The sequence below is a fragment of the Salvelinus alpinus genome, chromosome 5 (genome assembly GCF_045679555.1).
Source record: "Salvelinus alpinus chromosome 5, SLU_Salpinus.1, whole genome shotgun sequence".
In the NCBI taxonomy this organism is placed as follows: Eukaryota; Metazoa; Chordata; class Actinopteri; order Salmoniformes; family Salmonidae; genus Salvelinus; species Salvelinus alpinus.
Genome location: NC_092090.1, coordinates 74,700,062 through 74,714,691, shown reverse-complemented (window position 1 = coordinate 74,714,691; position 14,630 = coordinate 74,700,062). Strand labels below are relative to the sequence as shown.

General features: G+C 39.4%; 1 protein-coding gene across 2 annotated transcripts; it reads right to left on the bottom strand.

The window, feature by feature from the left end:
* Positions 1–1,207: 1,207 nt before the first annotated feature.
* Positions 1,208–12,092, bottom strand: LOC139576773 (ubiquitin-conjugating enzyme E2 D4). Of its 2 annotated transcripts, XM_071403215.1 has the most exons (8): positions 12,047–12,092; positions 11,625–11,700; positions 6,160–6,223; positions 5,904–5,935; positions 5,718–5,795; positions 5,514–5,619; positions 4,220–4,313; positions 1,208–3,991 (listed from the first exon to the last, which is right to left on the bottom strand). In XM_071403215.1, the coding sequence occupies exons 2-8, from the start codon at positions 11,685–11,687 to the stop codon at positions 3,946–3,948; spliced, it is 483 nt and encodes a 160-aa protein (XP_071259316.1). In that variant the 5' UTR covers positions 11,688–11,700; positions 12,047–12,092; the 3' UTR covers positions 1,208–3,945. The 2 variants fall into 2 exon arrangements, with proteins under 2 accessions (XP_071259316.1, XP_071259317.1); XM_071403216.1 differs by lacking the exon at positions 12,047–12,092 and having other exon boundaries at positions 11,402–11,654.
* Positions 12,093–14,630: the final 2,538 nt, after the last annotated feature.

The window sequence follows — 14,630 nt, the reverse complement described above, 5'->3', positions numbered from 1 at the left end:
TTTGATTTTCATAATGGCAAGAAAGGACTGATGGTTTGGTTAGCTAAATGAATTACTGTAGGTATCTAGTAAACTTGCTAACTAATTCAGTGGATGTTTAACACATTTCTAGTGGCAAATGTGTTAAATTGAATTAGAATGCACTCTTGAGATCAATTGACACTCTTTACCATGGCACTTTGAGATTTATTTTAAACCGCAAAACCCTTACGCACCACTGCACTTTATATACCAGGGTTGGCTGGCCTTCTCTAGTCACTCGTAGGCTCAGTCACTGGTATACTTTTATTTACAAAGCCATCTTGGGTTTACTACCTTTTTATTTGGGCATTTTTATTGTTCAGAAATGTGGTGGGTACTCTCTTCGTTCGCTAGACTTTATCCTGCTAACTGTTCCAAATGTCCGAACTGAATTTGGTAAAAGGTATTTTATGTACTCTGCGCCATCGTCTTGGAACACCTTACAAAATACTTTTAAACTGGAAGAACTTGTCGTCCCGATTGGTGTTTTTAAATCACTGATGAAGGATTTTGAGGCTGATTCCCTGACCTGTCAATGTTTTTAATTTGCTGTTTTTGATATTGTTATACTCTTGTGAATTCAATGGTTTTTACTAGATTACTTGTAGTTTTTCATGTTGTCTGTCTGTAATTTTTGTAATGACTTGGTGCTGCCTATCTTGGCCAGGACGCTCTTGAAAAAGAGATTTTAAATCTCAATGAGCCCTTCCTGGTTAAATAAAATAAAATTATAGGCATCGTAAAAAAGGCATAATCAGCTCGGGGCTCTATGCATTCTCTGGACAATGTAACTCCATGGAAGGTCAGTTCTACGTCATTCATTGTTTTCCATAGAACACAAAGCACATTTTCAAGTCTTCATACTGTTTGTGTTTCGTGAAATCCACCGACTTGTCTCTGAAAAAATGGACAATTCAACATGGCCTTCAGCTGGTTGTCTCTTTGGCCATACTCTTTCTTAACCGTCTGGTCTGCACCGTATAGGCAACCATGGAGTAGAAACCTGAACTCCCTAATCTCTGATATTTCATTATTTGTTACAAAATTGATAAAACCCTGATAACAGCCCATCAGACCAGACATGGAGAAAAAAATATACACTGAAAACTACACAGATGAGGTAATGTATATTTTACAATAGTTTTAGATGAGTCAATAAATGAGTATGGAATTAATTTCAGAAACATAAAACAAAAAGGAGTTTTATTTTTTTTAAATTGACAACCCAATTGTTATTTTCTGTCATGTGTATGCAAGGGGAGATAATTGGTTATGGGAAGTCTTAATGACATACCTATACATTTGAGATGCATTTATTTATGAAGGCTGGTCCTGAATTTCAAGTTAGCAAGGCTGTACACTAAAAAAATTAGTTGTCCAATTTACATATTAATCGCAAGTCTCTAGTGATAAAATGAAATTGATTTCCCTTTAGGGGAAACAAGCCCTGATAGCAATTTACAGTATCTATACACAAAATGATGGTTAAGGCTAAGATTTTGTCAGGGGTGTCAGGCAAATGAAATGTAAAGAAATCCCTGATATCTGACAAATGGTTGTGAAAATGTTCTCCAGAGTGCAAAGCATGCCAAGCTGCCTATCATGACCTCCATTGAGAACCCATTGGACCAATGAGATAATTCAGTTTGTATCTCTTTGGATCAAACCAGGATGTCATACTGAAAGAAACATTTGATGGATTGAGGCTGACTGCACACAAAACGGACAACTGGAAGACAGATGACAAAAATAAATAACCAGACAACGCAATATACGGAGCAAAATAAAGCAAGCTGAAGAAATAAGTTTTGTCCAGTGGCATTACTCACTGCCTCAGTCTTTTTAAGAAACGGCTTGACTGCCAGATGATTGACTGTATTCAGTGGATATTCAATCATAGCCTCATGACCAATTCTAAATGTAATTCATAATGACAGTATGCATCGGGCTCCTAAATCAAACCAGGCTACAGTATAGTATAGACTACAACCTCTTTTCCACCCCAATCAACCTACATGATCTTTCACTAAATCCATTAAGTGTTTCGATGACCAAATTTCTCACATTATCCCCCCCCCATACTTTTTATTCCCTTTCCATGGCAACAGACAATTTATAGCTCAAGACAGATGCAGTCTAACTAGTCCAGCACCTCCACTGGATTATGTTTACTTCAAATGTGATATTACTAATGCAAGATTAATCACAACGGTGGTCATTTTAGTGACATAAAAAAAAAAACTACAATCAAGCTTGCAGAATACTAGGTTACAAATGTATTGCCTATGTGCACTATTGCGGACCCTCTAAAAATAAAGAGAAAGTAAAGTTCCAATGATAAGAACAAAATCTCAAGACATGTGCTAAAACAAATATGCAGCTGGCACGACCCAGGTTACAGCTCATGTTATGTTAAGATGTAAAAGGCATGGGAAACATTTGTGAAACACCTAATGAAACTTCACAATAAACAAAAGATGAGTTAAAGTTACTCACTTGAACAAAAAAAACGACATGTTCATTCATAGATCTGCAACAGTTGTCATTAAAGAACGTATTTTCAAGCTCCCATCTAAATTAAAAATGACTCCAGTTTTAACCAATGGCATATTCAAAGCAATAGCATGTATGAACAAAAACTGTTTGAAAACATTCACATCATAGTGTTGTACAGTAAAACAATCTGTGATAACGGCGAGAAGTTGAGTAGGGAAAGCTAATGAATGACCCATGTCAGATAAAGTCTCCAAAGACAACTTCTGGATTAAAGCAGCATGTCAGTGTGCAACACAGATCTGGTCATTTTCATCACAGGCCACTACAATGCCCTTTCAGACAGGTGAGTTCAATATATACCTGAGCTACTGTATTTACAGGGTTGCACTCTAACACCAGCCTCATGAATCATCCCAATCTCACAAGTTTACATTCTGTTACGCTATGCGTGTACTCAACTGTAAGTGCTACCTTACAGTAGGATTTTATGAAGTAAGATGCTAGCCCTGGATGGATCTAGGACAAGAAGCAGGGACGTAGACGACACAGGTGAGAGAAGTGGTGGAGGTTCCAGAACTTTCTCCCTGGTCTCTTGCCCATGAGCACAGATGCCAGTCCAACCCAGGGCAGCTCACCTTGATAGCACCTCTCCCCAGGCTCTCCAAGGACGACCTGTCACTGCATTTGGGACATTTCCAAATACATTGACGGATACAATTAATTTGCTCAGGGGGATACAGAATGACTGTCTGAATCGTCTCACATTACGTCCGGGTGTGAGAGTTTGGGTAGAACCATCTCCAGAGTCTTAGTGAGCCATTGAACAACGCTGCTGCATATAGCCATGCACCATTATGTGCTGAGCACTCCAACTCAATTGCACTTCTAACGTCTGAGAGGAGGTTGTTACAATAATACAGCAAGGCCACTGAATACATGAACATACAGTAATACAAGACATTCAGAGGGGCAAAGAAAGTACCTTTGAAAGGAGTGAGAACCAAGCTGCTAACTAGTCCCCTCCAAATTCAAAACCCAATGTTTCAGCATTCAGTAGAATAACACAATGATATCATTATAATAACAAGTGATCATAAGAATATGAATAGTAACACTGATAATAATAGTCACAATAGAAGTAGTAATAGTTAAAGTCAGGGTGTGGTGGTCTGGACTATGGGGAGATTCCAGTATTCTATAAGGGAGTGCTTTCAGGAGTCCCTTAGGCCTTGCTCAGCTGATCCATACAAGTCATGAAGAATGGCACATGGCAGCAGCTCGGCACTTAGCAGCCAGGTTGCACTGTCCCTTATTTTATCGCTTCCTTCTCCTGCCAGAGTGTGTAGTTATGTTTCCCCTCTTGTTCGTTTGCCTTGTGTTAATATTAAACATGTTTCTTCTTTTAGTGTCTTCATTTCACAGGCATTCTCACATTGCATACTTCTGTGTCCATTCTCTTGCTAGTCTGTTGTACCTGTAAAACAAAATGGAAGGTTTGCGCTATACCTGAAAAACAGAACTAGCACACTGGTATTCTAGACCTTCAGTCAGTTGACTGAAACGTTGGTATCAAATGAAGGTCTATTGACCAAAATGTTGGCATTAAAAGATACATTTAACTGTTTGTGGAGTATGCCCTAGTCGGGAATACCAGTATGCTGGAGTTTCAAAGCAAAGGAATCAAACACTATGGCACACTCACTTTTCCCTGTCAGCTTTGTAGGTGTGTGCAATCTCTGGTACAAGAGGGTCATCTGGGTTCGGATCGCAAAGCAGAGAGCAGATTGACAAGAGAACTACAAAAAAAATGGACAAGAAAATAATCAAAATGCAATAACTACATCTGAAACCCCTCACACTGCAGACACCCACGCACACACACGTCAATAAAAATGTTATTTTAAATATTTTATTATGCAAAAAGGAGGCCAAATGCTTCTGTAACGGCTCTTAACCATGCATTTTCTTTAGGGGAACTAAGAGCCTTTAATACATCTACACACAGCTCACAGCTTTCCTCCATATTGCTATGACAACAGTTGCTGTTGTGTTGACCACCTCTTCACCTGAGACACAAAGTGGCACATGATAACGATTTCCCTTCAAGTCTAAGAATAATATATTTACTATTCTGACAACCATTTGAAGTAGAAAATAACAATGGATTGCTAAATTTGAACTAATTGTCTTGTACATTATTACCACACACCCCCATATACGGTACATTCATGATACACACATTACAACTGCTGCTGCTGCCAGACTTATTATTATTACTAAATACTGCACAATTTAAACACTTGCCCCCCAATACCCACTTCCCAAAACACATATAAATATTAGATTATAAATTGTGCCTTCCTGTACTATACTTATGCAAAAAAAAGTATATTCTACTGAGCCATTTACTTTATATTCATATTCTTATCTTTTATTATTTCTTATTGTTGCCATTGTCGAGAAAGAACCTGCAAGTAAACATTTTGTTGGACGGTGTATACCATGTGTATCCTTTACATTCGAATAATAAAACTTAACTACCTGGAGAGACATTGACTCGGTCAAACAATTGTTTCTTAAAATGGTAAGCCTTACGGCTTGTAAACAAACCAACTAAATGTGTACGCCTACAGTTCTAAAATAAGCATGTTTGGAGAGATATGCTGTCTCTGTCCTTAAATCAATGCTAACATTTGAAAAGGTCCTATGCATTATATTTAAATATATTTTCCCTCATCATCATAATAAATTATATTGAAGTAATCCCTGGAAATATTTAATTCCAACCTCATGTCAGATCCTATAGACTAGAGCTGGGCGACATGGACAAAAATCCATGATAAATTGACTGAATTTTCACAATAACGATCAATTGAACAATAAGTTTATAGTGTGCATCGATATCAGTAAAATGTCTGAAATAATTGGTTTGATAGGTATCAATCTTCTATTCATCATCCCAGCTCTACTATAGACAAACATTCATAGGGGCTTACCTTTTGATACAGTGAGTGCAGGCGACCATTGAGATCTCAATATATCCAGACAAATGCTTCCATTACTGTTGATATTGGGGTGGTAGATCTTTGTCGTGAACGCAACCTGCAATTGAATTGAAACATTTTATCAACCAGCACATACTGCTAGCACTATGAATTGTTTCCTAATGTAAACTGATCTTATGTGCTTTTTAAACCCACCTTTGGTGGTTTGAAGGGGTAATCTGTAGGGAAGTGTATAGTCAAAAAGAACACCCCTCCCTGATAAGGACTGTCATTCTAAAAGAACAGAAGAAAAACATGTTTAGAAGGAGAAGAATACCCGTAAAAGCTTAATTGTTGCTAAGCTATTTGTTAATAAGAGAAAAGGGAAATTAAATCACATACCGGACCCATTATTGTCGCCTGCCAGTGAAACACTAAATACAATTTAAAATGGGTTACAATTAATACAGAACAATGCAATGTCATAGCCTAGCCCATTGCATGTGTCCCCATCAAAAGTTACCTACATGTATGTATAGTGTAGGTGTGCATTTCACACTACTGAATGTCTAACAGACTGGCACAGACTGTTTTTAAAAACATGGCAAATAAGTCTTTCATGTGATCAATATATAGGATTTATCCCATAGTTACTTACAATCATCTCCAACTGGTCCCGCTGAGCACTGTGCAGGCGGATCCCTCTGCAAATCTGTCAGTTCCTAAAGAGATGAACAATAATAGATAAATTACCTTTTTGAGTCCACTTCTAGCCGATGTGGCAGATAATGAAAAAAATTCTGTCATGGATATACCTGTGTCATATGTTACAGATATACAGCACCAGTCAAAGTATGGACACACATACTCATTCTAGGGTTTAGGCTTGCACACTTTGGGGAATATTCAGAGGTGGAAACTTTCCGTGGGATTTAACAGGAATACATGGGAATTAACAGAAATATATGCAAATGAATACCATTTAAATGTAGATGTTTTTTGCATTGGATATATTTACCATATGGAGACAGAAACATAAACATTTTACCTTATCATAAGTAGACAATTGCAAATGATTAAATCCTTCCAATAGAAAAAAATAAAAAAACTATTTAGTTATGAATTGGACTTTAATTAAATTAGTTGACTATTCACATAGGATGATTTCACTGAACAACAAAAGGGAATATTGAATGATCCCCAATGATCCATCGCATCTCCCAAAAACGTTTTCAACATACATCTGTAAAATGATCGTCTAGAAACTAAACTTTGGTTGTCTTCCTCTCATGCTTCCATGTCTTCTCCCTTGACCTCCTCAATGTCCACCTCTTGAACATCAGACTCTGAGGCCTCATCTTCACTGTCACTTTCCAACCTGGTTGAGGATGGCTCATTGTCAGGCTCAAAAAGCCTCAAATTTGCCCGGATGGCCACCAATTTTCCGAGCCTTGTATTGGTCAGCCTGTTGCGTGCTTTGGTGTGTGTTCCCAAACAAGGAGCAGTTGCGCTCTGAGGCGGCTGATGTTGGTGGGATTTGGCCATTTCTTGGGAGAATCATTCCCCCTCCAGGAGACAGTCAAACATGATGACAACACCACTCCAACGGGTGTTGCTGGGCAGCTTCAATGTGGTGCTCTTATTCTTCTCACCTTGCTTGGTGAGGTAGATTGCTGCTATAACTTGATGACCCTTTGCATACCTAACCATTTCTTTGGCTCTCTTGTAGAGTGTGTATCCATTGTGACTATTAAAACCTTCCCTAACCAGAAACCGTGGATTGATGGCAGCATTCACGCAAAACTAAAGGCGCGAACCACCGCTTTTAATCATGGCAAGGCGACTGGAAACATGACCGAATACAAACAGTGTAGTAATTCCCAAGGCAAGGCAATCAAACAAGCAAAGCTTCAGTATAGAGACAAAGTAGAGTCGCAATTCAACAGCTAAACATGAGACGTATGGTGGCAGGGTCTACAGTCAATCACAGGCTACAAAAAGAAAACCAGCCCCGTCGCAGACATCGACATCTTGCTCCCAGACAAATTAAACAACTTCTTTGCTCGCTTTGAGGACAACAGTGCCACTGACACGGCCCACTACCAAAGCCTGTGGGCTCTCCTTCTCCGTGGCCAACGTGAGTAAAACATTTAAACGTGTTAATCCTCGCAAGGCTGCCGGCCCAGACTACATCCCTAGCCGCGTCCTCAGAGCATACGCAGACCAGCTGGCTGGTGTGTTTACGGACATATTCAATCAATCCCAATCTGCTGTCCCCACATGCTTCAAGATGGCCACCCTTGTTCCTGTTCCCAAGAAAGCGAAGGTAACTGAACTAAATGACTATTGCCCCGTAGCACTCACTTCTGTCATCATGAAGTGCTTTGATAGACTAGTCAAGGATCATAACACATCCACCATACCTGATACCCTAGGCCCAATCCAATTTGCTTACCACCCCAATAGGTCCACAGACGACGCAATCGCCATCACACTGCCCTATCTCATCTGAACAAGAGGAATACCGATGTAAAAATGCTGTTCATTGACTATAGCTCAGCATTTAACACCATATAGTACCCTCCAAACTTGTCATTAAGCTTAAGACCCCGGGTCTCGACCCCGCCCTGTGCAAGTGGATCCTGGACTTTCTGATGGGCCGCCTCCAGGTGGTGAAGGAAGGAAACAACACCTCCACCCCGCAGATCCTCAACACCGCACCCTTGTGGGGCCCTGTTCTCAGCCCCAAATTTGGCTTGTCACCTAAAACACTCAAACTTCTACAGATGCACAATCAAGAGCATCCTGTCGGGCTGCATCACCGCCTGGTATGGCAACTGCACAACCCTCAACCGCAAGGCTCTCCAGAGGGTAGTGTGGTCTGCACAACGCATCCCCGGGGGCAAACTACCTGCCCTCCAGGACACCTACAGCACTCGATGTCACAGGAAGGCCAAAAAGATCAAGGCCAACAACCACCCGAGCCACTGCCTGTTCACCCCGCTATTTTCCAGAAGGCGAGATCAGTACAGGTGCATCAAAGCTGGGACCGAGAAACTGAAAAACAGCTTATATCTCAAGGCCATCAGACTGTAAAACAGCCATCACTAACATAGAGGCTGCTGCAACAGTCTCAAATCTCTGGTCACTTAAATAAATGGATTTAATAAAGGTATCACTAGTCACTTTAAATAACGCCACTTTAATAATGTTTACATATCCTACATTACTCATCTCATACGTATATACTATATTCTATACCATCTACTGCATCTTGCCTATGTCGCATGGCCATCGCTCATCCATATATTTATATGTACATATTCTTATTCATCCCTTTATATTTGTGTGTATAAGGAAGCTGTTGTGAATTTTGCTTTTTGCTGCACTCGCATTAACAGCTGCTAACCATGTGTGTGTGACCAATAAAATGTGATTTGATTTGCTCGTGTTTCTTGACCCAAGCAAGTCTCTTCTTATTGGTGTCCTTTAGTAGTTTATTTTTTATATTTCACCTATATTTAACCAGGTAGGCCAGTAGAGAACAAGTTCTCATTTACAACTGCGACCTGGCCAAAATAATGCAAAGCAGTGCGACAAAAACAACAACACCGAGTTAGAAAAACCTACAGTCAATAACACAATAGAAAAGATCTATATACAGTGTGTGCAAATGAGGTAAGATTAGGGAGGTAAGGCAATAAATAGGTCGTAGTGGTGAAGTAATTACAATTTCGCAATTAAACACTGGAGTGATAGATGTGCAGAAGATGAATGTGCAAGTAGAGATACTGGGGTGCAAAGGATGTAGTGTAGTGATTTCTTTGCAGCAATATGACCATGAAGGCCTGATTCACACAGTCTCCGATGAACAGTTTACGTTGATGTGTCTAAACTTGAACTCTGTGAAGCATTTATTTGGGCTGCAATTTCTGAGGCTGGTAAATCTAATGAACTCATCCTCTGCAGCAGAGGTAACTATGGGTCTTACTTTCATGTGGCAGTCCTCATGAGAGCCAGTTTCATCATAGCGCTTGATGGTTTTTGCCACTGTACTTGAAGAAACTTGCAAAGTTCTTTAAATGTTCCAGATTGACTGACCTTCATGTCTTAAGGTAATGATGTACTGTCGTTTCTCTTTGCTTATTTGAGCTGTTCTTGCCATAATATGGACTTGGTATTTTACCAAATAGGGCTATCGTCTGTATACCACTCCTACCATGTCACAACACAACTGATTGGCTCAAACGCATTAAGGAAAGAAATTCCACAAATTAACTTTTAACAAGGCACACCTGTTAATTGAAATGCATTCCAGGTGACTACCTCATGAAGCTGGTTGAGAGAATGCCAAGTGTGCAAAGCTGTCATCAAGGAAAATATAATCAAATATATTTTTTATTTGTTTAACACTTTTTTGATATGTGTTATTTCATAGTTTTGATGTCTTCACTATTATTCTACAATGTAGAAAATAGTAAGAATAAAGAAAAACCCCGGAATGAGTACTTGTCCAAACTATTGACAAGTACTGTATATTTTTTTCTAAACAGGCTGCTGTTGTCTCTGCAATTCTGCAAATGTTGGGAAAAAAACTTGGCATAGGTAGTCACATCTGGGTTGAGTTCACTGAGTCGTATTATTGGACTGGTAGTCCATACCCGTTTCGGTCTGTTCTCTTCTGTTTGTTTTCTAGTGAATACGACCCTGATTCAGACACAGTCACACACTGACTGAGGAAATTGATGTGGAAAATTATTCAGATATTGTGAAATAGGCTACACCACATTGTTTGACAACGGTTGTCTGGTTGAGCACTGAGTTGGGGTGAAAGGTGTAACAGCCAAATTAACTATCAAAGCCTCTTCTCAAATTTGACATTTAGGCTAACATGACCAATTACTACACAGTCCCCGTCTGTACCATACTGTGAAGTGATGATAACGTTACACCCTACAAATTGTTTTACTTTTATTATAGTGAGAATATAAACAAAATTAACCACTGTTTCAATTGTTCGCCAAATTCACAAAACTAATATCCCTACTAATGAAAACTTTCACTACAGTGAATAAATAATAAATAAAAACAGCCCACTGCTGTTTCAATTGTTCACCAAAGTCACATATGTTAGCAGTTATGGTGTTTACTAGCGGTGTACCATTTTAGTGTATATGGTATGACATCACTGTTATTGTTGTACAGAAATCAGTACACTAGTTAGTTAACTATTTATGCAAACGCTGTCCATTCTGTTATAAATACACTTGCTTGCCCCAGTGCCCCATTTGCCATTCCATATATGGCAACATTGACATTGGAGTTCAGTATTTGGCAACCTGCAAACAGCTGTCAGATGTCACGCGTGCGCATTAGTTTCCAGCACACTCATTCATGATGGAGCAAAGATGGCAAAAGATAGCTACCGCTAGCTAGCATTAGCAACCTAGCCCCAAATTGGACTCTCACCGGGTTCGTCTGACAAATAAATGACTAGCTAACTAGTGATTAAAAAAATTAAAAAAATACACGCACAATGTAGTCATATTACTTGCACCCCAACCAAATGCAATTGGTACAGGCCCCTTTACATTATCTAACGTTAACTAGATGGGAGGACCGCTAACTAGCAAAAAAAAAATACTGTCCTGCTAAGCTAACGTTAGCTAGCTAACAGCTTCCTAGCATGCAATGCGTCAATTGCAAAAGGCCACCATTGGTTACTCGTCTTTGTCTATATGTGAAGTATTCAAGGGGAGCACAAAAAAGTGTGTGTTACATGAAATGTGGAGAACTATAACGTTTCTGATTGTAAGCATAACTATTTAGTTGACTAACGTTACCGTTAGTTGCAACGCAGGATGACAGGAAGAAATAAGCAAACAATAACAAACACTCACCTTTTGAATTCTTTTCAACGCCATTGCTCGTTTAATTAGATATGTCTCTCTAATACACTGGCACAGATAATTTGGGTTAAATTACGATGTTTTTCAAAACAGTTACTTTGTGTATATAAATAATGTAACTATCGTGGGATCTTTCGAATATTACTGTAGTTTCCACGGTAGAAGGTTGGCTAGCTTTCTCACCCACTGAGGTATAATATAAGAACGTTCTCACCCCCTCTCTCCTTCCACTGCTGCTGGAGAGGAGTTCCGGAGTATCGCGAGACGAGAAATGCATTGGACAGCTGACCCTAACCAGACAGGAAGAGGCGAAGCGAGAGGGACAACAGGGCCCAAATATAATGTTAGCAGTGTGGTTAGGTTTATGTTTAAAATCACATTTTAAGAAAACAAATTGTAGAAATAGGCGGGTTTAAGACTTTGTGGCTGTAATAACTAGTGACGACCAGGCACAACACCGATATAGTGTTTTTTTCTCAAGGTTGGCGGGATAACTACTTATATCGGTACACTTTACAACCTAATCATATTACAAAACGTCTATTTGATCAAATAAGCCCACGTATCAAATAATCTATTCAATGTTTTGTTAACCAAATTAAACACTCATTGATCTCCATACAAAAACTTGGGTACCTTCCGGTCTTACATTCTCCCGACTGCTTTCCATTTTTGAAGACATTTATTTTCATGCTTAGAGTGGCCACTAGAGTATCTGATCAATTTAATGGATATTTGTGTCGTAAACTATTTTTTATACATTCAGAAATGAAATATCGGTTTGGGGCGTCAGATGTGTCCTTATAGCCTTTTCCAATTTATTAGGCCTACGCTTTTTGGCCTAGCTACCTATCTGACAATGAAGGCAGTTATTTTAGACATGAGCATCGATTTATTGACTGCCCTTTTGTAAGTAAAGAAAATCTATATGCTTCTCATATTTTGGTTAATATTGATTCATATTTGATTTAGGTCAGGTGTGGTGCAGATTATCATTGTGTTTTAGCTGGATGAGAAGAACCAACATGTTTTTGTTTCTACGTGGGTATCCTGTTTGGACCACAAAGATTTTCAATATGATTTAGGGTTATTCCAAAAAGAGTCTGATCCTGCCAAGATGTGGTAGGTACAAGACATTACAATTCATTATAATGGAGAGCTCAAACAAAATTACCATATTAAACATACATTTACAGGGGCAATCTGCAACCATTTAGAACACAGCAGCACATACAAAACTTCATAAACCACATGTGAGCCTCTGACCACAAGATGTCCCTGTTTGACTTCAAGGATAAGCAGGGCCCACTGATCTAAGGGCCCTGCAGTAAACTCACTCAGCTGACGGATCATGCCCACCATTATCAGTATACTGATAGTGCTATTAAGAAGCTCCATAGCAGCTATATCAGTTTGTCAACAATATTTGTGTATATTTCAAAAGTATAGATGTCCACTCTCACACAGTTTGACGGGGATGAGAAAAATATTTTTGGATCCCAAATTTGTGCAAGTTATTTTTCTGCAGAGTTTGCATAAACACCTTGGATTGATATTTTTTGCCATTTATAACCATGTAGTAGTATATATCTCAATTTCTTATTTTTCGGTGCATCTATATTCTAGATGTATTCTATTATATTTCTTCAGCATGATACAAAACAACAGTTATGCAAGTTGTTAGGTTCTAAAGAAATGTATGAAACATTTAGCCAACAATAGGCTACACTACATAGTCACGCACATTCAATAGCAGAAACTTTTAAATGTATACATTTGCTTTAAAATTGATTTTTCTATATAGCTTTGTCAAGTACAATGGTGATAGACCAAGGGATTGTTCAGTCAATATCCAATCATTGTAAAGGCGTATTCATCTGTGAGTCAGCTGCATCCTCCAATTTCTGCACAGCCTTGTCTTGCAAAGCCCTATGAGTTTCCCTTTATATGTCTTAAACAAAGGTGGAAAAAGAGCTCTCATTATTTTAGTGAGTATCTATGAATGGGTGGCAGTGTTCATCCTTCTTAAATGGCTGATTCAATGTCAGGTTGATGATCCCATCGTCAATGTGACACTGAGGACCATTTTCCTTTGGAAAGCTAGCGATTCCTTAAGATAATATCTATTGTTTGCTCATCTCTGCGCTCTCAATGACCTGCCTGTCCTCAGGGCCTGCCTATAATCAGATTCAGCCAGCCCCGCAGTAGAGGTAGCAGTTCAGGCCTTGTGCAGCAGGGGCCTTGTGTGCTGACTCTGCCTACTTGCTAAGAACATTCAGCATGGAGTTGTTTCCCCCACGCTCTCTGTTGGCCTCAAGCCTCAGCTCGAAAAACTTCCCACAGTCATTCCACCACTGTCTCCCTCTTAGAAATTTAAATGTGCACTGTTTGGCAACTGTGGGCTTTAAACGTAGATCATCTGGGTGACTACCACTAGAGAGCCCTAACCCATCATACATCCTGCACCAATAGCCGATCTACATTCTTTAAAAAAACGTTCCTACAGTATCTAGAACCTAAAAGGTTTCTCTGACTGTCCCCATAGGTGAAACCCTTTGAATAACTATTTTTTGTTCCAGGTAGAACCCTTTCCACAAAGGGTTTTACATGTAACTCAAAAGGGTTCTACCTGGAACCAAAAAAGGGTTGTACTTGGAACCAAAAAGGGTTCTCCTATGGGGACAGCTGAAGAACCCTTGTGGAACCCTTTTTTCTAAGAGTCTAGGACGGTCTGTCAGGGTGATATGGATTTTTTTTTTTTACTTTCTTGGCAGAGAGCATGTACAGTTTCCTTGTTTCTTGGGTAACCCATTACCAGTGGTACAAGGGAAATCCCCACCTATCCCTTGTAGTGCGGAGTTTTTAGTTACAATGTTGGTGCCCCCAGACCTAAAGTTATGTATGTGTCTTGGTGTGGATGCCCAGTATGATATGGGTAGGGTGGCGGGTTGGCTGACCTCTCTCAACTGAAGACAATGTAATATAGTGGTGTAATTTGAGAGCATGGCAGTGTCTGTTTCTTATGACATGTCTCTCTCGGACGAAGAGTCTTCATCAGAGGATTGTCCCACTGTCAGGAACGAAGGGTTCTTGTCATTTAATTTCTCATACCCAAGCTATATTTTAACATGTTCCTTTATTGAGTTAGTCTCCGCCAGCACCCCAAGCTAAATCTGCTGTGACAATGCACATATGTTCACAATCATTTTCACAATAATTT